The 24,701-nt window shown below is 31.0% G+C and overlaps 1 protein-coding gene and 1 long non-coding RNA gene across 4 annotated transcripts; both read right to left on the bottom strand.

The window, feature by feature from the left end:
- Window positions 1-9,794: 9,794 nt before the first annotated feature.
- Window positions 9,795-12,636, bottom strand: LOC146901478 (putative trehalose-phosphate phosphatase G). Of its 3 annotated transcripts, none has more exons than XM_085733937.1 (12): window positions 12,556-12,636; window positions 12,122-12,364; window positions 11,869-12,009; window positions 11,708-11,779; window positions 11,486-11,611; window positions 11,220-11,276; window positions 11,030-11,131; window positions 10,867-10,944; window positions 10,593-10,662; window positions 10,420-10,490; window positions 10,232-10,324; window positions 9,795-10,102 (listed from the first exon to the last, which is right to left on the bottom strand). In XM_085733937.1, the coding sequence occupies exons 1-12, from the start codon at window positions 12,619-12,621 to the stop codon at window positions 10,034-10,036; spliced, it is 1,188 nt and encodes a 395-aa protein (XP_085590063.1). In that variant the 5' UTR covers window positions 12,622-12,636; the 3' UTR covers window positions 9,795-10,033. The 3 variants fall into 3 exon arrangements, with proteins under 3 accessions (XP_085590063.1, XP_085590062.1, XP_085590061.1); XM_085733936.1 differs by having other exon boundaries at window positions 12,122-12,368; window positions 12,526-12,630; XM_085733935.1 differs by lacking the exon at window positions 12,556-12,636 and having other exon boundaries at window positions 12,122-12,553.
- Window positions 12,637-12,736: 100 nt separating this feature from the next.
- On the bottom strand, window positions 12,737-16,215 carry LOC146901477 (uncharacterized). Its single transcript, XR_015022095.1, has 3 exons — window positions 16,122-16,215; window positions 15,947-16,010; window positions 12,737-12,822 (listed from the first exon to the last, which is right to left on the bottom strand). It is a non-coding gene; the product is annotated as an uncharacterized LOC146901477 (long non-coding RNA).
- Between the last annotated feature and the right edge of the window lie 8,486 nt (window positions 16,216-24,701).

Here is a 24,701-nt window from a genome sequence, read left to right as displayed (position 1 = left end):
AAAATAAGGGAAACTAGTATGGACACCCGTGCCAAGCACGGGCTAGAATTTCGTCATACTTAAGGGAAATGATAGTGTGATGTATCAAATTTCATTTAAAGCTCAATATTGGATAAAAGAGTGCACGTTGAACCACAAATAAGTGACAAAATACATACTTAAGTCTTAAAATTTTGGATGAAAATGCGGTATCACTCTTAATTGTGTGGTTGTTCTTTCCCAAATGTGTCAATCCACATCAGTGTTGGCTCCCTATGGCCCAACAGGTGTATGATGTCCCGGTTTAACATTGTGGGGTAGCAGGATTGGTTCTTGGTGGCAGTGGCGGAGCCCTTCATGGGCTAGGGTGGGCCACGGCCCATCCGAAAAAATTAAAAATTAACGATCATAGGTTTATTTTGCGAGATTTTATACAATTTTGTGTCGGTTTTAGGTTTCGGCTGATCCAAATTCCCGCAAAGTTGTGTAGTGGCCCACCCGAAAAATTTAAATAATTGAATTATAGGTCTATTTTGCGAGACTTTAAACAATTTTTCAACGGTTATAGTTTTCCACGGTTTCAAAAGTGGCATATTTGATTTTTGTGATGCTTATACTTAGCATGTTAGTGGAGACTTATAGACCTTCGAATTTGCATGAGTTTCAAATCTCCCGCATATTATCCTGTGAACTGAAAATTCTCACAGTTAACAGTTGTAATGTACAAAAAAAGTTTCATAATTTATAGTAGTTGTTAAATATCTAATTATTTAAGTATTCATCCTAACTTTTTAGTCAAACTCCGTCATTTCAATTTCGTACTTAATGCTTATTACAACTTTAATTTGTGTTTATATATTGGAATTAATTTTAGTGGCCCACCCAAGTTTTTTTTTTTGGCTCCGCCACTGCTTGGTGGTGGATCACGACCACGAAGAGTCCAACACTTAATGGAGAGATGTTAGTGTGTATGAAGAGTAGATGTTGAAAAACATATAAGTAAGTTGACTCATATACTTAATGCCTTAAGATTTTAGAGGAAGATGCGATGTCAATCTCACTTGTGTGGTTGCTCTCAGCCTAATATCATGATATAATTCATTGTAGGCTCCCTCAAAACATTAAGATGAATTATTTGGTTAGTTTTAAGATGTCATTTGTTTAATTTTTATACTCAATTAAATATTTTGGATTTGAATCGTTTTCATGCAACATTTTTTAATCAATCTCTATTTTTTAAATTCCTTCACTTTTGGTCTTTGTTGGAATTTGACCAAATAAAAACGCAGATGTATTATGCTGAGTTGACAAAATACGTGCTTATTATATATTTTTAAATGATGTGGCATTTTTTTGAATTGCTTGTTATCACTTATCAAGTCAAAGATTTTAATTTTCAGCAATGTAAAAACTTTCTTTAAAAAAAATCAAATTTGATTTAAAATTATATTAAAAAACTATTCAAATCATGTAATATCTGTATTGAAGTCACAATTTTGCTTTTAGCAGTCAAAATTAAAGCGAAGTACTAATAAAGATATAGTGAAATTAATGAAATTTTAACTATTTTTAACAAAATTAATTAAATCTTATTAATTATTTTGATTGTGGAGATCATCATATTGTGGGTCATAAGAAGAAGGTGTATTAATATTACTTTATGAATCAGGAATCTTTTATAACCAATTTAATTGTACCAATAAATTACTTCCAAATTAAAAATGGTTATAAAATCAAAAACAAATACAAAAATAACAATAGACTAAAAATAGATGAAATGCCTATCTTAAACATTCCATCTAGCTTTCCTAAATAAATTAAATAAAAAAAACATTTCATTTATCTACCAAAAGTTATTTGTTTTGTACTCCATTTTACTCTAAACTTCAAAAGAAAAATCTTAAAATCATAAAATAGATTGAAAGAAAATAAGAAGACAAAAAATACGAAGTTTGTTCATGACATATTTGCAATATGTTGCATAATTTTGGTAATGAATCATGCAGAGAAAGATAAATAAAAAAAATCATTCTAAACTTCCGAAAAAGCAATAAAAAATTAACCTTTGACTCAAATCGATGAACAAAATACAAAAACAATAATAAAGTGTCAGAAACATATATAGATGATTTGAGGCTTGTCACACGATACATAGTGAACAAATCGAATTCAAACAACACCAACAATATGAGAATGAGAATAAGATAACTAAAAAAATGTAAGCTTAAAATAAAATAGAAATTTGGACAATACTTATGAAAAATTGTAATGCAATTCGAATTGGTGTGAAAATTTGGAATCTCAAAGGAAATATTTATAGCTAAAGACACAGAAAAATTTGCGAGTATTTAGGGATTAAAAAACAATAAAAGGGGATGAAAGTGGTTATATTTGTACGTGGTAATAGAAATCATTGATATATATTCTAATTGCTACGTCATGCATTTCTTCTTTTCTCTTGATTGACTTCCATATCCAAAATAAAGATTCGGTCAAAAGCAAAAGAAATAAACACCAAAAGACAAATTTAAAAGAGAATATGACTAAGAAAATATAAACAAAAGAAATCACAATAAAAAGTAACATAAGAATAAGAAATGTTAAACAAACAATAAAACAATAAGAAATAAACAAATAAAGGAAAATAGAATGGGTTGAAAGCAATGATTTTTTCTGGGAGGAAGATGTAGATGAAAATAAAGAAAAATAAATCATATATATAGGAAAAAAATCATGACATGATCAATTTTTATTGGCTCATGAAAAACAAATGAGTCATGATTCATTTTGATTGACTAATATAAAATAAATGATTCAAGATCCATTTTTATTGGTTGATAAAAAAACATTAAATGAGAAGAAGGATGTGAAGATGCCATGTGTACTATAACTTTTGATGAAGGCTTTTGTATTATATAAAGATAAAGATAAAGATTGGCCTTTTTGCATGTATAATTTTCAGTTTTCACGCAACCTTAAATAAAACCATTTTAGATTTTTAGTGATTGTATTTAAAGGGCGTGTACTCATTTGTAAAAACTCATAGTGAATTTGTAAAAAAACAAAAAAAAAAACTCATAGCGAACGCCATTATATTACAATCGAAACAATTAAACTCTAATTAGGATTCTTGTATATAGTAGTCATATTGACTTTTCTAGGAAGATGTGAGTTATTAGTTAGTTTTTTTTTTCTTTTTATGTTAGGAAATATATATTTTAGTCAAATGAATAAAATAAAAAAATAAGTGAGCGAACTTCATTGCAAAGTTTGAATGATTGCTTGGGCTAGTTTCCAATATTTTGATTTCATACCTATTTGTATTAATGATCTTGTTAATGAGTTGATTTGGTTGTTGTCAAAAAAAATAGTGAGTAACTAATTTAAAAGATTTAATATAAGAAATTATAAACTACAATATTAGATCTCTTTAAATAATTTTCCTAAGGCCACAAAATCCATGTACACACCTATAATGTCGATGACAAACATATATAAGAAATATAGGCATAAGAATCAAGTATTGCCTGAATTGATCATAACAAATCAATAAAACTTATCGTGGTGAAAAAAGTTGAAAGATTAATATAAGAAATTATTAACTACATCATTAGATCTCTTTAAATAATTTGCCTATGGCCATAAAATCCATGTACACGCCTCTGCTGTCGATGACAAACATATAGAAGAAATATGGATGTACAAATCAAACATTACATGAATAGATCGTGACAAAAATTACAACAATAGCAAAATAAATATAATTCATAAACATCATTATTGGAATGGTGGAAAACCATCTAGCAACAATCTTCAGTAATCTTTCATCGTATGAAACAATCAAACATCTGAAACAACCACACTAAATTGATTCAAAGCTTTAAAAAAATTGAACGAAAATAAGAGAGAAAAGAAATATGGGTGTAAGAATCAAACACAACGTGAATCATAAACAACATCACAATAAGAGTCAAGTAAATATAATTCATGAACACTTTTATCGAAACGGCCGGAAACCATCTCGCAACAATCTTTTGAAATCTTTCTTCGTATGAAATAACGGAACACCTGCAAAAACCAAAACAAATAGATTTAGTACTCTAAAAACAGTTGAACGAAAAGTAAGAAAGAAAGAAAGTACTCTAAAATAGTTGAACGAAAAATAATGATTTGAAGAGATGCAAAATGAATATGAGATAAAGAAAAAAAGAATATGACTATGAAATACTTATGAACATGGCAACAATGTTTGTTGGTCAATATTCCTTATATACACACAGAATTGGTATGCGTATGTGAATTGTGCCTTATAATTAAAAATGCTTAAATCTCTCAAAAAAAAAAATACTTAATTGGTGTATTTAATTGCATGATAATTGCTAATTCAATGACATTTTAAAAAATAACCATTAAAATCCGTGATTCATGCTTCCTAGTTGATAAGTGTCAAAATATTTTTTTTTGTGTTGATTAAATAAACGGTCCTTATAATTTTTTTTAAAGAAGTCCTTATAAATATTTAGAATTTCGTTTTTAGTCCGTAAAAAAAATTGCAATTTTTAGTCGTTGTAAAGTTTTCCTTTTAGAATTTGTAGAGATCATAAATGGTGACAAAAAATTTATAGAAACAAAAAATGATTATGAAATTTTGAACATGGACTAAAAATATTTTTACAGCGACTAAAAGGTGCGAATTTTTTTGTATCACTAAAAACAAAATTCTTGATATTCATAAGAACCATTTACTTAAGTAATTTTTTTTCCTAATTCAATTTTTGTAAGATAAAAGTTTATTGTGAAAATAACAATTAAATATAATATTAAGAGAAAGGAACAATGACCTTAATGAATAATTTGGTAACCAATTACTTTGCTTTTATAGAATATACGTCTTTTAATAGGAAAGATAATTTAAATTTTTGTTGGAGAAGTAATAAATGCTAGGGAGAAACTTGAGACGCCACATATACTATTGCTCTTAGATTCGATTGGCTGACAAAGTGAAATTGACACTTGTCATACAACCATTGGATCGGCCATGGAAATGATACGTCATTAAAGGAAAAAAACGCATGGACCCTTTTTTTAACACAAAAAACGCATGGACCTGTATATATGTTAATATATGTTAGTATATGTTAATACATTATTGTAGCACTTGATTGCAAATTAACCATTAATCAACTATTTCCTTCTATACACTCTACTACTACATGATATCAATCAACCATTTCCAAATAAGAAAACAAATTCCTTGAGTGCGGCAACACTGATCTTTTGACCAAATCATTATTGCTTTGAGTGGGCAACACCTGGTGTAGAAAAATCGGTAATGAAATGGTAAAGAAGTTACCATATATATATATATATATATATATATATATATATATATATATATATATATATATATATTTTAAGAAAGAAGTTACCATATTTGTAAACCAAATTAATTATGTATTGATTTCGGCAATAGCATGATATCATAAAAAAAACGGAAACAAAAAAAACAATATGGCAAAAATAAATAACATTGGAGTCCAAACAGAGTAATTGCTAAAAAAAAATGGTACTGCCAATTGCTATTTTTTTCTGATTAAAAAATGGTACCAAATTATAGAAAACAATTTATGACATTTTTTTCGGAGACTTAAAAAATTAGTTTGATACGATGATATATAAAAGTGGTACTCTGTTTTGATACGATGTACATAACGTTGATCCTATTTAAGATAAATCTTATTTTCGAAGATTAAAAAAATTTCAGAAAGAGTATACAATAATTAATTCCTTCAAAAAAAAAGTACACAATAATTAAGTTATCTCCGAGTAATTACAACAAATATCGGTAACTAATATGTAAAATTGATCGGTCAATTAGAGTCGAAATTAGAGTGGAAAAGAAAAAAAAATTTAGTCTGGAATGAGCGTATATAATAATATCGCATGTATACAATACGGTTGGATTCCTCCATAAACATAAAATACGGTTGGATTAACATGTATAATAATACATATTGTTAAGGCAAAATGCACATGTACATAAAATAATAATGTATATTTGATACCATTTTTTAATCAAATATTTACATAATACATAATTAAGGCAACTATCTTGATCAAAGGTCTAATCAAAGGTCTTATGTTTTGCAAAAAATTTGTTTGAGGAGCATTAAATGCTAGAAGCAATATGAGGCGCCACATGTACTTATTCTCATAGAAGTATCCTTTTGTATTATATAAAGATGCTAATCAATACCCAAATATCATTGTTTAAAGAATTATAAAAAGAAATATTATCTTAAAAAAGTGAGAAAGTGTTTCTTTCCCTAGTAAAATTTGTCTTTTTTTTTTCTCTTTTCTTTTTCATATACATTGATCAAATATGAAACTCAAAACATGATAATAAGGAGACTCCAATATTTATGGTTTGTATCACAAGTGAACTTTATATCTTTGAGTTACAAAGATAGATATTTTTCTTTTAGTAGATTGACGAAAAAACAATAGTTATAAAAAACACATATGTGGATGAGGCAAAGTTCGAACTCCAATCATGTTTTTTTTTGTGGTAGCCGGAGTTCGAACCCCGGACCTTGTATATGTTATGCATTGTCCATACCAATTGAGTTAAGCTCACGAGGACAAACTCCAATCATGATTGGTCTAACAAGATAAATATTTAATTCAAGGTATTAATAATTATACCCTAAACAAAAATATTATAGGAACATAAATTTTAGTATTTGATTTGAAGTCCTTGCTATTTGATTTGAAGGAACTATAGGTCAACCAATAGTTAACCTTAGTTCAACACTTTTCCTCACCCAAATTTTGAGTAGATGCTCCACATCATAGAAATGAATCTTTCGATACTGCTAAAACTATACATTTCACACGTCCTTTTCGATCATCTTGTGATATCCGTCGGGCACTTTGTCACTATTTTAGTCTCTAGCTGAAAGATAAGGATAAAATGCATAAAAAAGTGATGAGGATAATATTGGCTTTGAAAAAAAAAATAAAAAAATTAGAGTGTGTTTTGTCCAAGGAAGCTTGAATGTTGCAAATTTACAATCGTGGACTTTAACATCCTACAATTTATTTCTTTCAATTTCCTTAAGAAAAACCTCTGACTGTCATTTGTGTCATGTTTTCATGTCCTAACCGCCCTATAAAGAATTTCATCACATCATGCAAGTCTTTCTTTACCTTCTTTGGAGTGATGAGTTTTTTGGTCCTTGAAATTACACAAGTCGACCAATTTTATCTCCAAATTAATCGAAATAGTTAGAACGTCCTTGATTTTTAGAATGTTCAATCAACTTAGTCCACTGTCAAATCTCGTCGTTAACAATGTTGGCGTGATGTTTCAAGTCAGCTTTCATATACGGAAAATATTGATTTTTTTTTAAATTTTTTTATGAAATAAAATTTATTACAAATTGTTACACTATATCAAATCGATCTATGAATTACTCATTAAAAATCAAGTTGGTCTCTAAATTATGTAACTCACTATCAAATCGATCATCGATCACTCAATCATTTATTTTATCTATTAAACTGATCTCTGATACTATCAAATAAATGTTAAAAACTAAAAGAATGGGTTTAATTTTATTTATTACATTTTACATGTTTGAAATGAAGTTTCATCAATGTTGAACATAGTCTCCAAGGTCTTCATACAAAAGTGTTAAAAACCACTTCAAATTCTCTTTGTTTTCTACATTCCCATACATATGCTATTACAAATATGTGGTTGTTTTCATCTTGTCCCACATAACTACATAAGGAATAAGTTGGCCACTGGAATATTCTTTCTAGAAACCCAATCAAAGACGTACAACCTGTCTTAAACCCTATTTTATATGCATTCAAGCATGCATAAAAAATGTGAACTGTTGTGGAGACTGTGGAGTACATTCGTAAGATCTTTGAAAAGATAGAGTGAAATATTCAAAGTAATATTCTTACTCCTAATGGGAATTGTGGTTGAAAGTGTGGTGAGAACCGTCCTATTTTTTGATTTATTTGTTACATTATATGACTAATATTAATCTCTGTCATGCCCTAGACATTGGTCTTAATGATATTTGAATCGAAGTAATGTTCTTATTCTCCCATTCATTGGTGGTGGTTACAAATTGTCTATTTATGCTAGCTAAAATGACCGAATTACCTTTTACGTGGCTTTATTGCTTGTAGAGGGTGGTGGTTGAACTTGAATCTCATTTTTCAGCAATAGGACTATAATATCATGTTTTTTTTTTTATTATCATAAGCTTGTATTTTTTGTTTTAATTGGCTTGAAAAATGTGGTCTTTGGATGACATAAATGGCAAAAACAATATGTAACATCTGATTGGGAAATAAGTTGCGGCTAAACACTTGCCTAGTAGTTGGAATTGGAAAGCATCATTATTTCAGATGTTTTCAATATTTATCATATCAACGAGAAGTGGTATTAGAATTTGAATATTTCATTATATCTATTCAAGGATCAGTACAAATGTATTCCACAGTCCCCACCACAATTCAAATTTTATTTATGCATGCTTGGATGCATATAAAATAGGTTGTAGGTCTTTGATTAAGTTAGATGGATGTTTCTTGAAAGGGATATTTTCGGGGGACAACTTGTTTGAGATACGGGACAAGATGGAGACAGCCAAATATTTGTAGTAACATATGCTTGTGGATGTAAAAAAGAAAGAGAATATGAAGTCGTTTTTAACACTTTTGCTTGATGACATTAGAGACTACGTTTAATATGCAAGGTCTGGGGTTAGCTCAGTTGGTTAGGACAATGCATATAATATGCAAGGTCCGGGGATGTAAAAAAGAAAGAGAATATGAAGTCGTTGTCCTAATGAGCTTAGCTCAGTTGGTTAGGACAATGCATATAATATGCAAGGTCCGGGGTTCAAACCCCAAACACTACCAAAAAAAAATTGATTGAATGTTATAAAATTCAAGGATGTTCTATCTATTTCGATTAATTTATGGATAAAATTAATCATTTTTGTAAATTCAAGGAAGAAAAAACATATTTACTTCTTTCTTTCGCATACAACTCAACATTCAAACTTCCACCTGACCCCAAATATTGACGGGCTCCTCCACCTCACCGCATTCAGAAACAATAGAAGGAATGGGTGGTACTCAAATATTGATCTCCTTCAACCTCTACCCTTCTCTCTCAATCTCCCTCTAGTTTACACTAATCCAACAAGAAACGTGACATAGATAACACCAAATACCTAATCAGCAACATGCAATGTCATGTAGGTAACATTTAACGAACTCAAATAAAAAGCTAACATAAATGTCATGTAGGTAAAATACTAAAGTGAAATCTAAAAATAAGTTAAGGTATTAGTATAACTTAGCCTTTTATATTTTTCTTACTTTTTTTAGAGGTTAGCCTTTTATTTTTGTTAACGTCGCATTTTAATTTTGTTTTTCCTCAAACATAATTTTATTTAGTTTCTACTTTCTACGCATTATGATGTTTTCTTTCCCATCTGTTTTCTTTAATTTTCATTTACATTATTTTTACTTTCTTTTCTTTTTTCTGTTTCTCAAAACAAACACTTTTTATATGCTAACGGAGTGAAGACTTTTTTGTTCAAAGCTAACTTGTATAACAAGTGTTTGGTTTTGTTTTATTTTTGAAAACTATTTCGTAAAATAAAATTAAAAAACTGTACTTCTAGAAAATATTAAAAATAAGGCATGTTCGGTAAATTTATTTTTAAAACATGTTTAGAGAAAAAGAAAAACATAGAGAACAACCATTAGAACAACTGGTATAATCCAATCCAATCCAAAATAAATATATTTAACCCATTAGAACAAGGCCTGAGATGGCAATAATATCATGGTATGCATGTAGGACAATACCCCAAAATTCTACAGAATCCAATTGCTCCCAATTCCCATTCATAATAACTTAATAAAAAGTCGCTAAAAAAACTTATAAAAAGAAATGAAACCGGAGGAAATCATCAATTACAACCAATGTGAACAATATATAGCAATCATATAAAGTTCATTTCTTCCCATGCTTTCTTTCTTGCTTCCTCTTCCAATTCACCAAGCGTTGGAGAAATCTCATAACCTGCACGTATATAATTATAATGTTCACACTTTGAAGAACCACACAAGATTAACTACATATAGAAAAGTGCTAAGAACACTCTCTAGAAAAAGAGAAAAACGTGAGTAAAAAGAGTGTTGGGATTTAAACCTCAGAGGTGTCTCGGAGAGAGTATAAAGCATTGCTATCTTTTCTCACTGATGAAACCAATATCCCACAACCTCGATTGCTCTCTCGCAAAACCTAAATACATTCAAAATTTATAGAATTATAATAAATATGTCTGCAGATTAAAGAGAAAATAGAAAATGTTATTCAAGACTAATTAAATCCAATACCTTGAATGCATCTTCATCAGTTTTATCATCTCCAATGTAGATAGGAAGCACATCATTCATATCGGTTAACCCTGGACATAACAATTTTGTACATTATAATATATCATTACACACCTTTGTCGTGCGGTGTATATAATAATTAATAAGAGGAAAAAAAAGAGGTTCTTATATACCGAGAGATTCAAGTAAAAATTCAACAGCTTTTCCCTTGTTCCAGTCAATTACAGGACGGATTTCTAAAACCTATCACAACACAACATAGGCAAAAAGTTTATAATATAACAAGTTGAAGTAGAATATAAAGTTTATGAAGAAACTTGAGTAACAAGTTACTAAAAATATAAAATTAATAAATTAATGACTATAATGAAAAGTTCAATAGTTATGTAAAGAACAAAGCTAATAATATATATTGGTAAAATAATGTCGAACATAGGAATATTATACCTTCCTTCCATGAGTTGAACGTAAACGAGGGTAATTTTTCAAGATATCATGGACACGTTGAGCAATCACTGTCCAATTCTGCAATCAATTCAAGAAAGGTGAGAACATGAAATGAGATTAAAAAGAAGAAATCGATGGTTGGGGGTAGGCAATTAATCCTTACTTTCTCTTCTACATTGCGGTAATGTACAGAAACGCAAAACTTGTGATTCTCAACTTTTGCGCCTTCGATGTCTTTGGTAATATCGATGAGGGTTCTAAAAACCTGCACGAAAACATCCCGTCGTTAATTTCTTTTTCAATCATGAAAAAAAAAAAAATCAATCATTATTTATTGGAGATAGATTATGTACCTCATCAATCATAGGAAGGAATTCTCTTGCCGGTTGAAAGAGAGTTATCTCATTTCCCTGTCCCATTCAAATACAAATGCTATGTCAACTTCTGAATTTAATGACAGATCTTGTGAAGATCGCTTACTAAAAAAATGGCAAGGTATCACTATTCGACGCATATCTCATACGGATTCCTAATAATGCTCATACTGCAACAGTTATGGATTCCTAGCTAAGGACTATGAGAGGATGTCAATTATCCATGATCGGTTCGATATTGTTACCTGATCGTCAGTAGACTTAACACAATCTGGATGGTTTTCGTGCAAAGTGTCACTAACAGGGCCAATAATGTCCATCCCATGACTACCGGCATAGTAGAGTTCTGTTAGTTTAACTAAATCGAAAACCTGAAAAAACAGTAGCCACACTTTCTAGACTTAATAAATCTGATGAACAAAAATATTTTAAATTAGTACTAGCTAGATTGAACAAATTTTAAATACCTTGTCGCGACTTCTTCCACTAATGATTGCTGTAGGGAAACACTTCGCCACTCTTCTCACCGTTGTTCGCATCTAAACATTATTTTGAGAAAGAGTAAAAAATTATGTGCATAACACTTAAAACTAAAGAGCAAATGAGTTAATAACAATGCATTACTTACAGGTTCAGACATAAAAGCGCAATCTGGATCCTCTACTATAGGTGAAAGTGTGCCATCATAATCGAGAAACATTGCAATCTTCTTATCCTTTGCATGGTCGATTATTTTCTCAAAAGCGCCAAGTGCTGAAGGATATTCCAGCTGGAAAAAAAATATAAATTAATGATGGCAAGCCATAAAAATATAGATATAAATTAATTGAAACCAAGCATAGAACTATAGGCAGAAATTAATTAGTAGAAATAAATCATACCATCCATAAATTATAATCTTCCATGTCAAAGTCAATTGAAGCAACCTGAGCGCTCGAACCTTTGAGTACCGATTTCTTCCTTGGAGGCGAAGATGCCTTCATAGCATCCAACCAACCATTAGACCTAACATCATCGAGACTTCCCATATTTTTCTTTGAATTGGATTTTGTATACTTCCCGGGAGATAGCGGTGAATCTTGTTGGGAATAAGCTAACAAACTAGAATGGATTCCAAGCCTTGACTTGCTGACAGGATCAGTAAGAATTGGAGAAGCATGAGAAGGCTGCAAATCCATTTCACCTAACTAAACTACTTAAAAGGGTATGTAACTATGTATGAACAGAGGCAAAAAAAAAAAAGTTTGTGTTCAATGTTATGATGAGTTTTGTCGATGAACAGAACTGATTTATACGAATCTTTAGCTTAACCAACTCTTTTGTCAATGAAAAACCAAAGCTTTAATGTTTTATTGTCAGTTCTATTGTGTGAGCAGTCCATCGAACACGACTTTCCCTGAAAGTTAACAGAGAAAGCAAATTGAGTTTTGTCATGAAATCCAAATAAATATGTTAGGCAGATGAATGAAACAAATAATAAAAATATTAAATCAATACCTTATCATATATCGCATTGCATTTCGTACCAGGGGATAATATTAGTAGTATAATTCTTCTGAGTTTAGAGTGATAATTACAGCACCTGCAACATAGGCATTAACCAAAATAAAGATAAATTATAGATCTATGCATAATTGAAATTTTGTTAATCTTATACAAGCTGACAAGTGCAAATGTTGCAGGGCCTATTAGCATGGTGAGACTACAACGAATGTATAATAGCTTAAATAGGAAAAATAGGAATTAACGTGCGTGAAATGAAATATGAATATATAACTGAAACTTAGCTTGCAAAATCTGGAAAACACTATTGTCAAAGGAAAACAAACAGAGAAAGAACCTTATCTATATAACTAACAAAGAGCTTACAATCCTTTCAAGCATATGTATAAAAAACTTTCACTTAACTTTAGATTTTCAAAGCAATAGAGAAATATTGATGATGGATATATTTTTTCTGCTATGCTGAAACTTGAAAATTTCTAAGCAATTTATAGGGTGAAATAAACAAATAAGTATATAACAAGGAACATAATTCATGATAACGTATAAATCAAGTTCAAAATAAAACACGCATAGATAAATTGATCGGGAAGGAAGACGGTTACAGATTTTCCAGGGTTATCATGATAAGCGCGCACTCAAGTTGTTCGTGAGACAGAATATTTGTATAAAGATAAAAACGACTCGTATTTTGCGTAACTGTTTAAATTTAGATTCACGCAATTAAAAATATGATTCCTTTGAATTCATTTCACGTTTCCAACTGCATGGGCGCGTGATTTTCCTGACTAATGAATCCAAATTTCCCAAAGATATGCAATGGATCATTTTATATTGTTTCAGAAGATCTGATTCAGATAACCCTGAATGCATAAAATACTTTCATCTAGTAACATTGTCAGTTATTAAGCCTTTTAAAAACTTGTTGAGGAGCATTATTTATGTATTCATTGTTGCATAAGAACAAATGCACTAAATGCGAAAATATATTAATGATTAATTGTTTATGGTAACATCCGATAAAGAAATGAAATAAAAACTCAAGTGTAGAGTTGAAAACACAGGTTCAATGTGGACTGGGATTTGTATACATTTAAGAAAATCGGGCCGACTAGACATTTCATCCATAAGATAAAGATCTGACGGCTCTCATATTTTAATAAACTTAAAAATACAACTTCAAATACGAGCCGTTACATCTTTATCTAACGATCAAGATTCACAATGGCAAATGCAGATGTAATGCATTGTATTGTATGAGTCACATGTATTCATGATTCCATTTAGTTATGTATGTATTCTTTAGTTGAAACTTATCCAAGCATAGAAATTAAAATGGAAGGGAAAAAAACATGTCAGCCTGTCACTTGTTAGTTGCAGATCCAACCCACGACCTTCACATTCATGTATAAATTATTATAAACTATAAATTAATATATTCACAACAATAAAATATTTCCTTCATGACTTGACACTTCAACGGCAACATGAGCATAAAATAAGTGCATACACCAAACTCAATCACTCTCCACCACAAAAAAACAAAACCAAAACCAAAAAAAGACTTAAAAGGGTAAAAAAAACAAAACGAGATTCTGGAAAACATGTGTAAGGTCACCATCAAAATTCACTTTTAGAAGATGTACTTGGTTGGCAGCCATCTGGCTTTGTTTAAGGTCAATGTTGAAAAAACTTATGGAGTTGAAGAAAAAGTAATAACCTATAGAAAACTTTTGATCTAAATCAGGCATGAAGACCCACCATCATTAACTATTTAGTACTTTTCTCTCCTTATGCAGGCATGTTTCTTGAAATTCAACATCTTAGTAGTATAAACTAATGAAAAAGAAAATCATAGAAATCATGTTTTTCCGTAATTAACAAAATAAAGGTAAATTAAAGCAAGATTTTAAATCGCGGCAACGTCGTGTATATCGTGGTTTTCCTTAATTAACATAATAAAGGTAAATTAAAGAAAGATTTGAAATAACAGCAACGTCGCAAAATACTAACCTCAACCCTAGAGTTGAGAATAACATCAAAAAACTTAAAGTGACGACACAGATCACCGTTCGTACAACTTTATTTAACTTAACATAATAAAGGTAAATTAAAGCAAGATTTGAAATCATGGTAACGTCCCAAAATACAAACCTAAACCCTATATTTGAGATGACACCAACATCAATAACATCAAAAAGCTTAAAGTAACAACACAGATTGCGGTTCAAACAACTTTATTTCATTTAACGTAATAAAGGTAAATTAAAGCAAGATTTGAAACCATGGCAACGTCACAAAATACAAACCTAAACCCTATATTTGAGATGGCACCAACATCAATAACATCAAAAAGCTTAAAGTAATGGCAAAGATCGCGGTTCGAACAACTTTATTTCATTTAAAGTAATAAAGGTAAATTATAGCAAGATTTTAAATCGCAGCAACGTCACGTATAATATGGTTTTCCTAAAATAACATAACAAAGGTACATCAAAGGAAGATTTTCAATAACGTCGGCGTCACGAAATACAACCTCAACCCTAGAGTTGAGGTCCCACTATCATCAATAACATCAAAAACCTTAAAGTAACGACGTAGATCACCGTTCATACTACTTTATTTAACAAATGAGTATTCAAATCATTGTCTAATTGTATAATCACAATACTTATAAGTTGCCACAAATAAAATAAAAAAAAACTATCTCTTTCAATGTGTGATTAAAAAGCTTTACATATTTTCAATAAAATAAAGCTTTGTAGTGTGTCAAAAGTCATCCGGGACCAACAAAAACTAAGATTTGTCAATTACCTATGATAGCAACCGTTTCTGGTTATTTCATCAAAAAAAAAGTTGAAACTTTTCATGTGCTATGACCCAAAAAAGGGTAACTTTTTTACACCAAAAAGTATGGGGATTGCAAAAAAATAAAATAATAAAAAAAACTCATTGAAGAAAAATCAACAACAATAACAACAACAGATGGTGCATAAAATAATGATTCATTATGGCTTTAATGAATATAATTAAAATTGATTTAAAGTTTTGATTGAATTAAAGGGTAGCATTATGTTTACGCATGATTGATTTGGTACAATTTGTTGATTATAACTATGTAACACGCCACGCCACAACACAATGACAACATAATTTCGGATCCTTTAATGATACGCAGAAAGAGAGATCGAAAAAAAACACACCTGATTTATCAGCTACCTTTGTTTTTTCTTTTCTTTCAGCGGCGCGGAAAACGTATCAAAAGTGCTGGAACAAAACCATAGAACAATGTTGAATTAATAATGAAATTATACGCAACCATAATTGAGAAACGTAAAAGAGAAAGAGAATGAAAAAGAAAAAGAAAAAAATTGAGACCTTGAAATTGAATGAATGAAGACGAGAAATTTAGGAGAGAGATTGATGAAAAGAAAGAGAAGAAAAAAAAACAAGAGGTGGCTTTAGGTATTTATATGTTTGAAGGTTATAAGGAGACTTGCCTATCAAGTTCGTTTGATTCACGTTCCATATTTACCATGATTCTCGCGTAATATTTTATTTATTATTATTTTATTTTTGGTTACAGATCTTTTTTTTATTGATTCATTTCCAAATTACTTTATTTTTCTCCATTGATTTGATTCCAAATTACTGTTTTTAACTTATTCGATTCTTAATTACCTTGATACGGATGCCTCTTTAAAACTATTTTTTATACATGTACGAAGAAAGGGTTGTGCTAACTTGTGCGCTTAGACCACACGTTAAGAACCTAAAAAGAGTAATTTTACAATGGAAAACATAACATTTTAAAGTTGAATGCACGACTTTTGATATTTCTATGATGAGTTCTTTAATATATGCCCTTGAAAACACAGGTTAACATTTGCCATGAAGAAAAAAGAACTCAATGAATTCGTCCAAGTTTAAGAGATTTGGACTTTTAAGCAAGTGTATTAGAGTTCCATCTTTTTTTTACATTTAGAGTTCCATCTTTTTTTTACGTTTAGAGTTCCATCTTTATCTCTTGTGAATGGAGAAAAATACGACCTCAATATATAGAATTGATTAAAACTACGGGATACAATTAGAGTAAAATACACCTTTATGCAGTGATCTCAAGGTACTTTGCAATTTGGAGGTGTGGATTAACATTTTCAATATGGGAAGAACAATACAAAGGAAAAAATACAATGTAACTAATTAATGGAATTACAAGAGGGAGAATATAAGTTTTAATTACATAGGTTTATCAAGAAATGTTGATGAAGAAAGTGGTAATGAATAAAATGCATAATTTATAGAAGTCTTTGACCTACTTTTGAGCTCTTCTAGTAATCTCCTAGTGTTTCCACGACACTTCAATAAAATCAAGAATCCAAATTTTGAGCTATCAAATGTCAAATATGGCAAACAAAGCTTAACTACCATGTGGTCGAAGCACAAAGAATGAAAAATGTTTAGCCATAAAGTAAAGTAAAAATGATCAAAACTTCACAAAACCAAGATGAAAAAAACTTTTGAAACGAGAAATCACTTTTGATCAAAGAATTAGAAACACGAGAATTGAGACTTTCTCCGATAATAATTAAGCATTTCTTATCTCCGGTAATAATTATGCACTTTAAAATCCATTTGAGTTGGCATGGTGGTGTTGGCTTTGAACCTTGGAGTGTGCTCCTCTCATGATTTCCGTCTTATTATGAAAATACCTCCTATTGCGATCATTCCAAATCATAAAAAGAGCTTAAATCCAAATTATGTTAAAGCTCGAACAAGACTTGTTGGAAAAGCCTCCAAGACCTCCAAACTAAGTAAAATGCTCAATTAACGAACCATGAAGAGTCGTAGAAAAACCTAGCCAACCCGATATCAAAAACCAAAGTTGGCTATAAAAGACACAAGTAAAAAACAAATGATCTTGATCCTCCACCATGCCACAAGTAGCTGTACACAAAGTATCATTATAATCCAAAATGTTTCTCCTAAATAGATTCATTTTTGTTGCTACATATTCAGGAACAAATGTCAAATAAAATTATTGACCATAAGTGGAATTTGCTTAAGGCACAAAACATGATTGTAACAGTCATCAACACCAACTTATGAAGTTATCAAAAGATTATAAGCACTATCTATGGGAAGAATGAAGCTTCCAAATCCACCTGTCAGTCACACGAACCTGCAAAACAACAAGTGACAGCTGCTCCGCACACTCCCTCACCATCCCCTCCTCCCACGCAAACAATCTCCTACGCCACTCCCATGCCTCACGATTAGATTCCCACCCCAAAGAAAACATCTCTGCAACTGTGGATAATTTATTGACAACAAGATCAAACAACCTAACATATCTAACATCAAAAGATACATCATCTAACCTGAGTCCTTCCAAAACAAAGTAGAAGCCTCACCCCCCACATATCTAATAATATTATCCGACGGCCACCTATCATCTAACAAACCACCCCATTCTAATAGTTAAGGAATGCCATTAATTGGCAATGATACACTATTGTTCTTGAAAAAATAAGTTTGTTCCTATCAAGCCAAATCATGTTGGCCGTAGTACCTACCAAATTGGACGATGTCATTGTCCAAAACCAATATAAATAGTTTGTAAGTTCATGTCAATCCAATGAGAGAAGCCAAGGTTAAAGAAATTACTCTTATAATTGCCTTTCTGTTGGAACATGTGTGGAAATTGAGTAAAAAGACTAAACACAAATTCCCATGTTGGGTAGAACTAGTGTTGTGTGAATTGAAAAAAGTGGAAGTCTCACATCGGATGGAACACACACATTAGTAGTGTTTATATAGTGGGGGTGTACCTCTAATTAATGGGGGTACATAAACACTAGAGAAAAATATATATTGATATATATTTTATTATTTGGAAATGATAAATTAAATAATTAATTTAATCATTATTAGAAAGTGCTTTCTTAGTCCCCAAGTTTTGCTAAAATATTTTGAAATGCAATCTAGAATATTTTGGTGCTTGATCTGAAATATATTTTGGTACATAATATAATATATTTTTGTACTCAATATAATATATTTTGGTACTCAATTGAGATATTTTTGTACTAGATCTAATATGTGAATTACTTAATGACAAAGTAATGTATTACTTGTTCCCAAAGTTTCTCACTTATTAGTTGTGAATTTTCTCTATAAATAGAGAGCTCACACAGTGCATTCTACACACCAAAGAGTTTCATTGAGTTGTCGGGAACTCTTTCTCTCTTCTCCCTTTCTTGACTTGTGTTGACGAGTCTTTCCTCTCTTCTCCCTCCTTCGACTTGTTTAACAAGTCCTTCTCCTTTTTCTACTCCTTTCTGTCCCTTCGGAATTAAGAGTGTTATTAAGACCATAGTCCCTTTTTCGGTTTAATGTCCCTTCGGAATTAAGAATGGTCTTAAAAACATAGTCCCTTCGGTAATATATGTCCCTTCGGAATAAAGAGTACTTTTAAGATCATAGTCCCTATTTGGAATAATAATGTCCCGTCAGAATCAAGAATGATCTTAACGGTATATAAATATTATAACAATATTTTTCTATTTGAGGAGAAATGGTGGTAACACCATATTTGAGTGGTCATAGTACCATATTGATAGTTTGGAGAACTTAAAGGTTGGAATGGTGGAAACACCATATTTGAGTGGTCTTAGCACCATAATAGAATGGTAATAATACCATATTAAAGTGGTTTCAGTATTAAAGAGTGGTCTTAGTACCATATTTGAAGGTGTAATTCTCGAACGGTTTTCTACGGTGCAGTAGTTAACCGTACAGTTGTAGCTGGGCTTGTTTTATCCTGGAGGCGGCGTGGTTGATAGTCTACCTTGCACAATTTTGGGTAGTGCCACGAAACCTCTTAAAGAGAGCGACCTGGTCGTGACTCAACCTAGTAACAACTTCGGTAGATAATAGAATTTGGAAATCCAAATACAACAGTTTGGAAATCCAAAAACAACACTTTCATAGTAATAAAATTCTTCCAAAGATCTTTGATGATCTCACAGTCTCTAAGACAATGCATAATTATCTCAAGAGCTTGCCTGCAACGAGGACAATCGTCAGTATTAGTAATGCCTCTAACCTCCCCCTTCATGATTTGTCAAAAACTTGTCATGGGAAAATGGAAGTTGCGATTTTGGGAGGATCCTTCCAATCTTATAAATGAAAGTAATTTATTTTGAAAATGGAATCAGCCAACACTTTATCCTTCTCTCCAATATAATCACAAAGTTATAAATAATTTTTTTTCTCCAATAAATAAATAATTCTTAAAAATATACATAAAAAATCAACTTAATTCCAAAATTATAGGAAAATTCGTCAATAAAGTTATCCAGTCTTAATAACAGAGACTGAATTGAATTTTTTTATTATATATTTTAAAGAGTATTTCTTATATTTATATTTTTTGTTACAATTATATTTATATATTATAATATCAAGTATACGATATTTTAAAGACTAAATTAATAATTTACTGAAAAAGAAGAAAATTGTTTTTTTTTTCTTTCAATCAAGTTGCGTATTGCTGCGGTTTTCTTTCAAAAGATTTAATATTACTGCATACCTATAATTAGATTTGAATCCAAAACCTCCGACTGAGTTGGTGGAGGAAGTAGCACCTATTTTTGGACGGATAACTGGATCGGTGGAGTTCCGCTTTGGGTTAGATTTCCTCGGTTGTTTTCTTGGCCGAAAATAGGTGGGTGACGGATATGGCGAGAAGAGGTTGGGAGGAAGGTGGTGGTGCCTGGGTGTGGAGGAGGCGCCTTCTTGCTTGGGAGGAGGAGAGTGTTACAGAATGTGTTGCTTTGTTGCATAATATTGTTTTGCAGGATCATCTACTTGGCAGGTGGAGGTGACTTCTTGATCCCATTACCTGCTATTGTTAAAGGAACTTACCATTTCCTTACGACGGTAGACTCCCCTCCAGAAAGAGGTTTGTTTGACGATGTCTGGCATAAGCAAACGCCGTTAAAGGTTTCTTTGTTCGCATGGAGACTGCTTCGCAATCGACTCCCAACAAAAGACAACTTGGTGCGGCGACGAGTCCTTCAGATTGACGATAATGTTTCAGTGGGGGGTTGCGGGTCTTCGGAGACCGCAAATCTCATGTTCTTTGGCTGCGACACATTTTGCAGCGTGTGGTTCTTGGTTTTCCAGTGGTTGGGCCTCTCTTGAGTCATTCCATGTGCGGCATGTGATCATCTTCTTCAGTTAGGGGACCTTGCGGGGTTACCGCGCTCTTCTCACTCGTTCCTTAGGATAATCTGGCTAGCTTGTGTTTGGGTTATTTGGAAGGAGCGGAACAACCAAGTTTTTAATCATAACGCTTTGGATTCACATAGCACAGCGGACAAGGTTAAACGACAATCTTACCTTAGGCTAAAATCTAATATGCACATTTTTGTTTTCAGCTTTCATGATTGGTGACGGCACCCTTTAGCATGTATGGGTGTTATGGTGTAATTTTATTATTACTTCAGTTTTCTCCATGCGGTGTTATTCTTTTTGACACTGATGACTTGACATTGTAAATTGTTTTGGGTATTTATCTTTGCACGCCTTGTGCGAGATGATTCTTTAATGTTATATATTCAATTTTCACTTGTTCAAAAAAAGCTAAAAAGGATATTTAAGTTTTAACCATCTCGTCCAAATGTTATTAAGTAAAGAAGAAAATGGTTTTTTTTTAAAGAAGAAAATGGTTTATCTATTCTATATACTATATATAAAAGTTAAAGTCCATTGAATTTACCAATATGCCCCTAGGAGGGGCATTTTGGTAATTCAATTATTGGAGGGTGGTTTTTTTTTTAGGGTTGGCCTATGAATTTCCATTTTTGCCCCTGACCAATTTTTTTAATTATTTTCTAATTTTTATATTTTTAATAACTTTTAATTATTTTATATTTTTAACTATTTTTCAATTTTTTTCTCCCAAATTCAGTTGCTTCTACATTGCCGTTGTGGGAGATTAAGGTATCTTTTGACCCGACTTTTTTCAAACTTCTCTACATTTTTAAGGAGAAGTTAGGCCGAATACAATATCAATTAAGTACTTACTAAAAAAAGTACTTTTTTTGAACGCATAAAATTGAATGGAATGAGCTTTGACCAGAAGATGTTGAATGTTACTTTAAAAAACTACTTCTCGACAATTTATTTCACAAGCACCTCTTTTCAACCCACACTGGGAACCTTTTCTTTATTTTTTAATATTATATTTCAATATGTTTTTTTTTCCATTTAACTTTATTTTTTTTAACCGTTCCATTAATTTTTTAAGGAGATTCCATTTAATTTTATTACCTTTTTTTCAAAGGAATTTTATTATCTTTTTATCACTTATATATTTAATTTCAATATCGTTTAATCATCACAATCTCACAAATATTTTTATTCACGCTGTCATTTAATGATCCCAAATATTTTTATCTCCTTTCTTCATCCTCGCGATTATATACACACATTAACGTTTAGGGTAATATTTTATGTCCGTCTGTCTGTTTTTTTGTTACGCTAATGCATATAATTTTTTTAGTGTTGCTTGGTTGAGTGCTACCTCACCAATTTTTTTAAACTATTTTCCAATTTTTATATTTTTAAAAACTTTTAACTATTTTACAATTTTTTATTTTTAATTATTTAAAACTAAGTTGATGGTTCATGGTTTTTAAGGTTTATATTTTGACATATTACAATGATTCACAATTATCCGTCATTTTACCATCTATCCTTTCAATGTAATCTTCCAGACTGAATATTACTAAGCATATGTGAAGAGACTGAATATTGCTCAGCTGATATTACTTTTTTGACGTCAAAGAGATTTTTTATTTTTTAACGGAATAACCAAGTTCCTACACAAGACGCTAAAGAGTTTAATGTGTTTCTTTCGTTCATTTTGTGTCATGTAAATATTGGTATTAATCCCTTTTTATTAACTCTATGACAGTAGCGCTCACTTTTATAATTTTAACTAATATGTAATTTATGATGTTTTCCTGCTCTTGATAAAGCTTTCATAAATATTTTGATAAAGATTTATAATTTTTGTGCAATATTTATTAATTTGTTCATTTTTCCTTCGGAACAATTTTTTTACAAAATACGTTACTGAACCCCATGCCTTAGACCATGCATCACAAATATTTGGATTATGCGACCTTCATTCTCAAATTTACGAAGAATGGTAATATTCCGTAATTTGAACATCTCTCCTTTAAAACAAATTTTTTAAAAGTGCATATAATTCACATGAAAGGACTCGATACTATATTGCAGTTAATATCTGCCTTTGCTGTAGATCATGTGAAATGATTTATATACGTTGAAACTGAAAGGCAAAACGATATAAATCAAGTAGAGAGGCATTCAACTATCTGTCTGATTCAGAAGTTTGTTCACCTGAAAGGACTGGATACTAAATTGCAGTTAATATCTACCTTTGTTGTAGATCATGTGAAAGGATTTATATACGTGGTACTAAATTGCAGTTAATATCTGCCTTTGCTAGGGGTGGCAAAAATACCCATGCCCACGGGTACCCGTGGGTAAAATCCGTCACGAGTATGGAGCGGGTAGCTAAACGTGTATCCACGGGTATAATAAACGGGTATTTGAGTACTCATTATTATATGGACACAGACACGGATTGGATTGTATCCATACCCACGGGGTACCCATACCCGATAATAAATTAAGTAAATTACTAATATATCTTTATATATCATATCTTATTACTTAAAGTTGGTACCTTATTGAAGAAAATTTTACCGCCCACCTAAAAATCCTCAATAATAACCTATTTTTATTTTAAATTTTTTTAATTCATCTTATTAAGTTCACCGTTTCCACTTCATTCACATCATAAAACATATAGATTATATAAGAATCATGAATTTTCTATGAATTATGTATGATTTATGAAAATTTGAGTGGATTATGTATGGATGTTTAAAAGTTGAAGTTTTTTGGTAATTAAAAAAAGTTATTATTTGTACAAAAAAATAAATAAATTCAAAACTCCATGGGTACCCATGGATACCTCAATACCCACGGGTACCCGTATAGTGGGTACCCACGAGGATACGGGGCGGGCACGGGTATCATATTTATCCAACGGGGCGGGGACAGGTATCATATTATCCGTACCCATGGGTATCCATTGACATCCCTAGCCTTTGTTGTAGATCATGTGAAAAGATTTATATACGTTGAAGCTAAAACACAAAATGATATAAATCAGGTAGAGAGGCTTTCAGCTATCTGTCTGATGCAGAAGTTTGTTCACCTGAAAGAACTGGATACTAAATTGCAGTTAATATCTGCCTTTGCTGTAGATCATGTGAAAGGATTTATATATGTTGAAGCTTATCTGAAAACCTATCGGTTTATATGTTTATGTGTTTTTGGGTCTCTGTTTGTGACAATCGTAAAATCTTGAAACAAAAGCAATAACTGTAATTAAGCTATTTTGGAAAATCTGCTGATATCTGAGATTCAAAAATATCTTTTTCAAGTTAGATTAAATTTAAAATTGTATGCATGTTGACTATGGAACTTCGTTACGATTTAAAATACTATATAAAAAGATTTTAAAGCATTTGGATTAGAGTTAGTGATGAATTTATGTTAAAGATGGTCATGGATATCATTTGCTTCATCACTAAATAACTATGTTTCTGTTTGTGTTATTTTTGTTTGCTATTCAATCATGATTTTCTTATTTCTTTTTCAAACTAGTAAGATTATTGGTAATTTCTTTAGGTGAATATACTTGCTAATTTAATACCGCTATAACTGTTGTTTTCTGTTTATGGTTTTTGACTCAAATAAGTGCTTATATCTAAGTTTGCTTGATTTTCTGGTTTTGTTGTATATACAGAGTATAAAGCCAATTGTTGGAGTTAAATTCTGCATTATAAG

The sequence above is a fragment of the Medicago sativa genome, chromosome 8 (genome assembly GCF_051527215.1).
Source record: "Medicago sativa cultivar Bolivia chromosome 8, Bolivia_mono, whole genome shotgun sequence".
NCBI lineage: Eukaryota > Viridiplantae > Streptophyta > Magnoliopsida > Fabales > Fabaceae > Medicago > Medicago sativa.
This window is presented reverse-complemented; position numbering and strand designations above follow the sequence as displayed.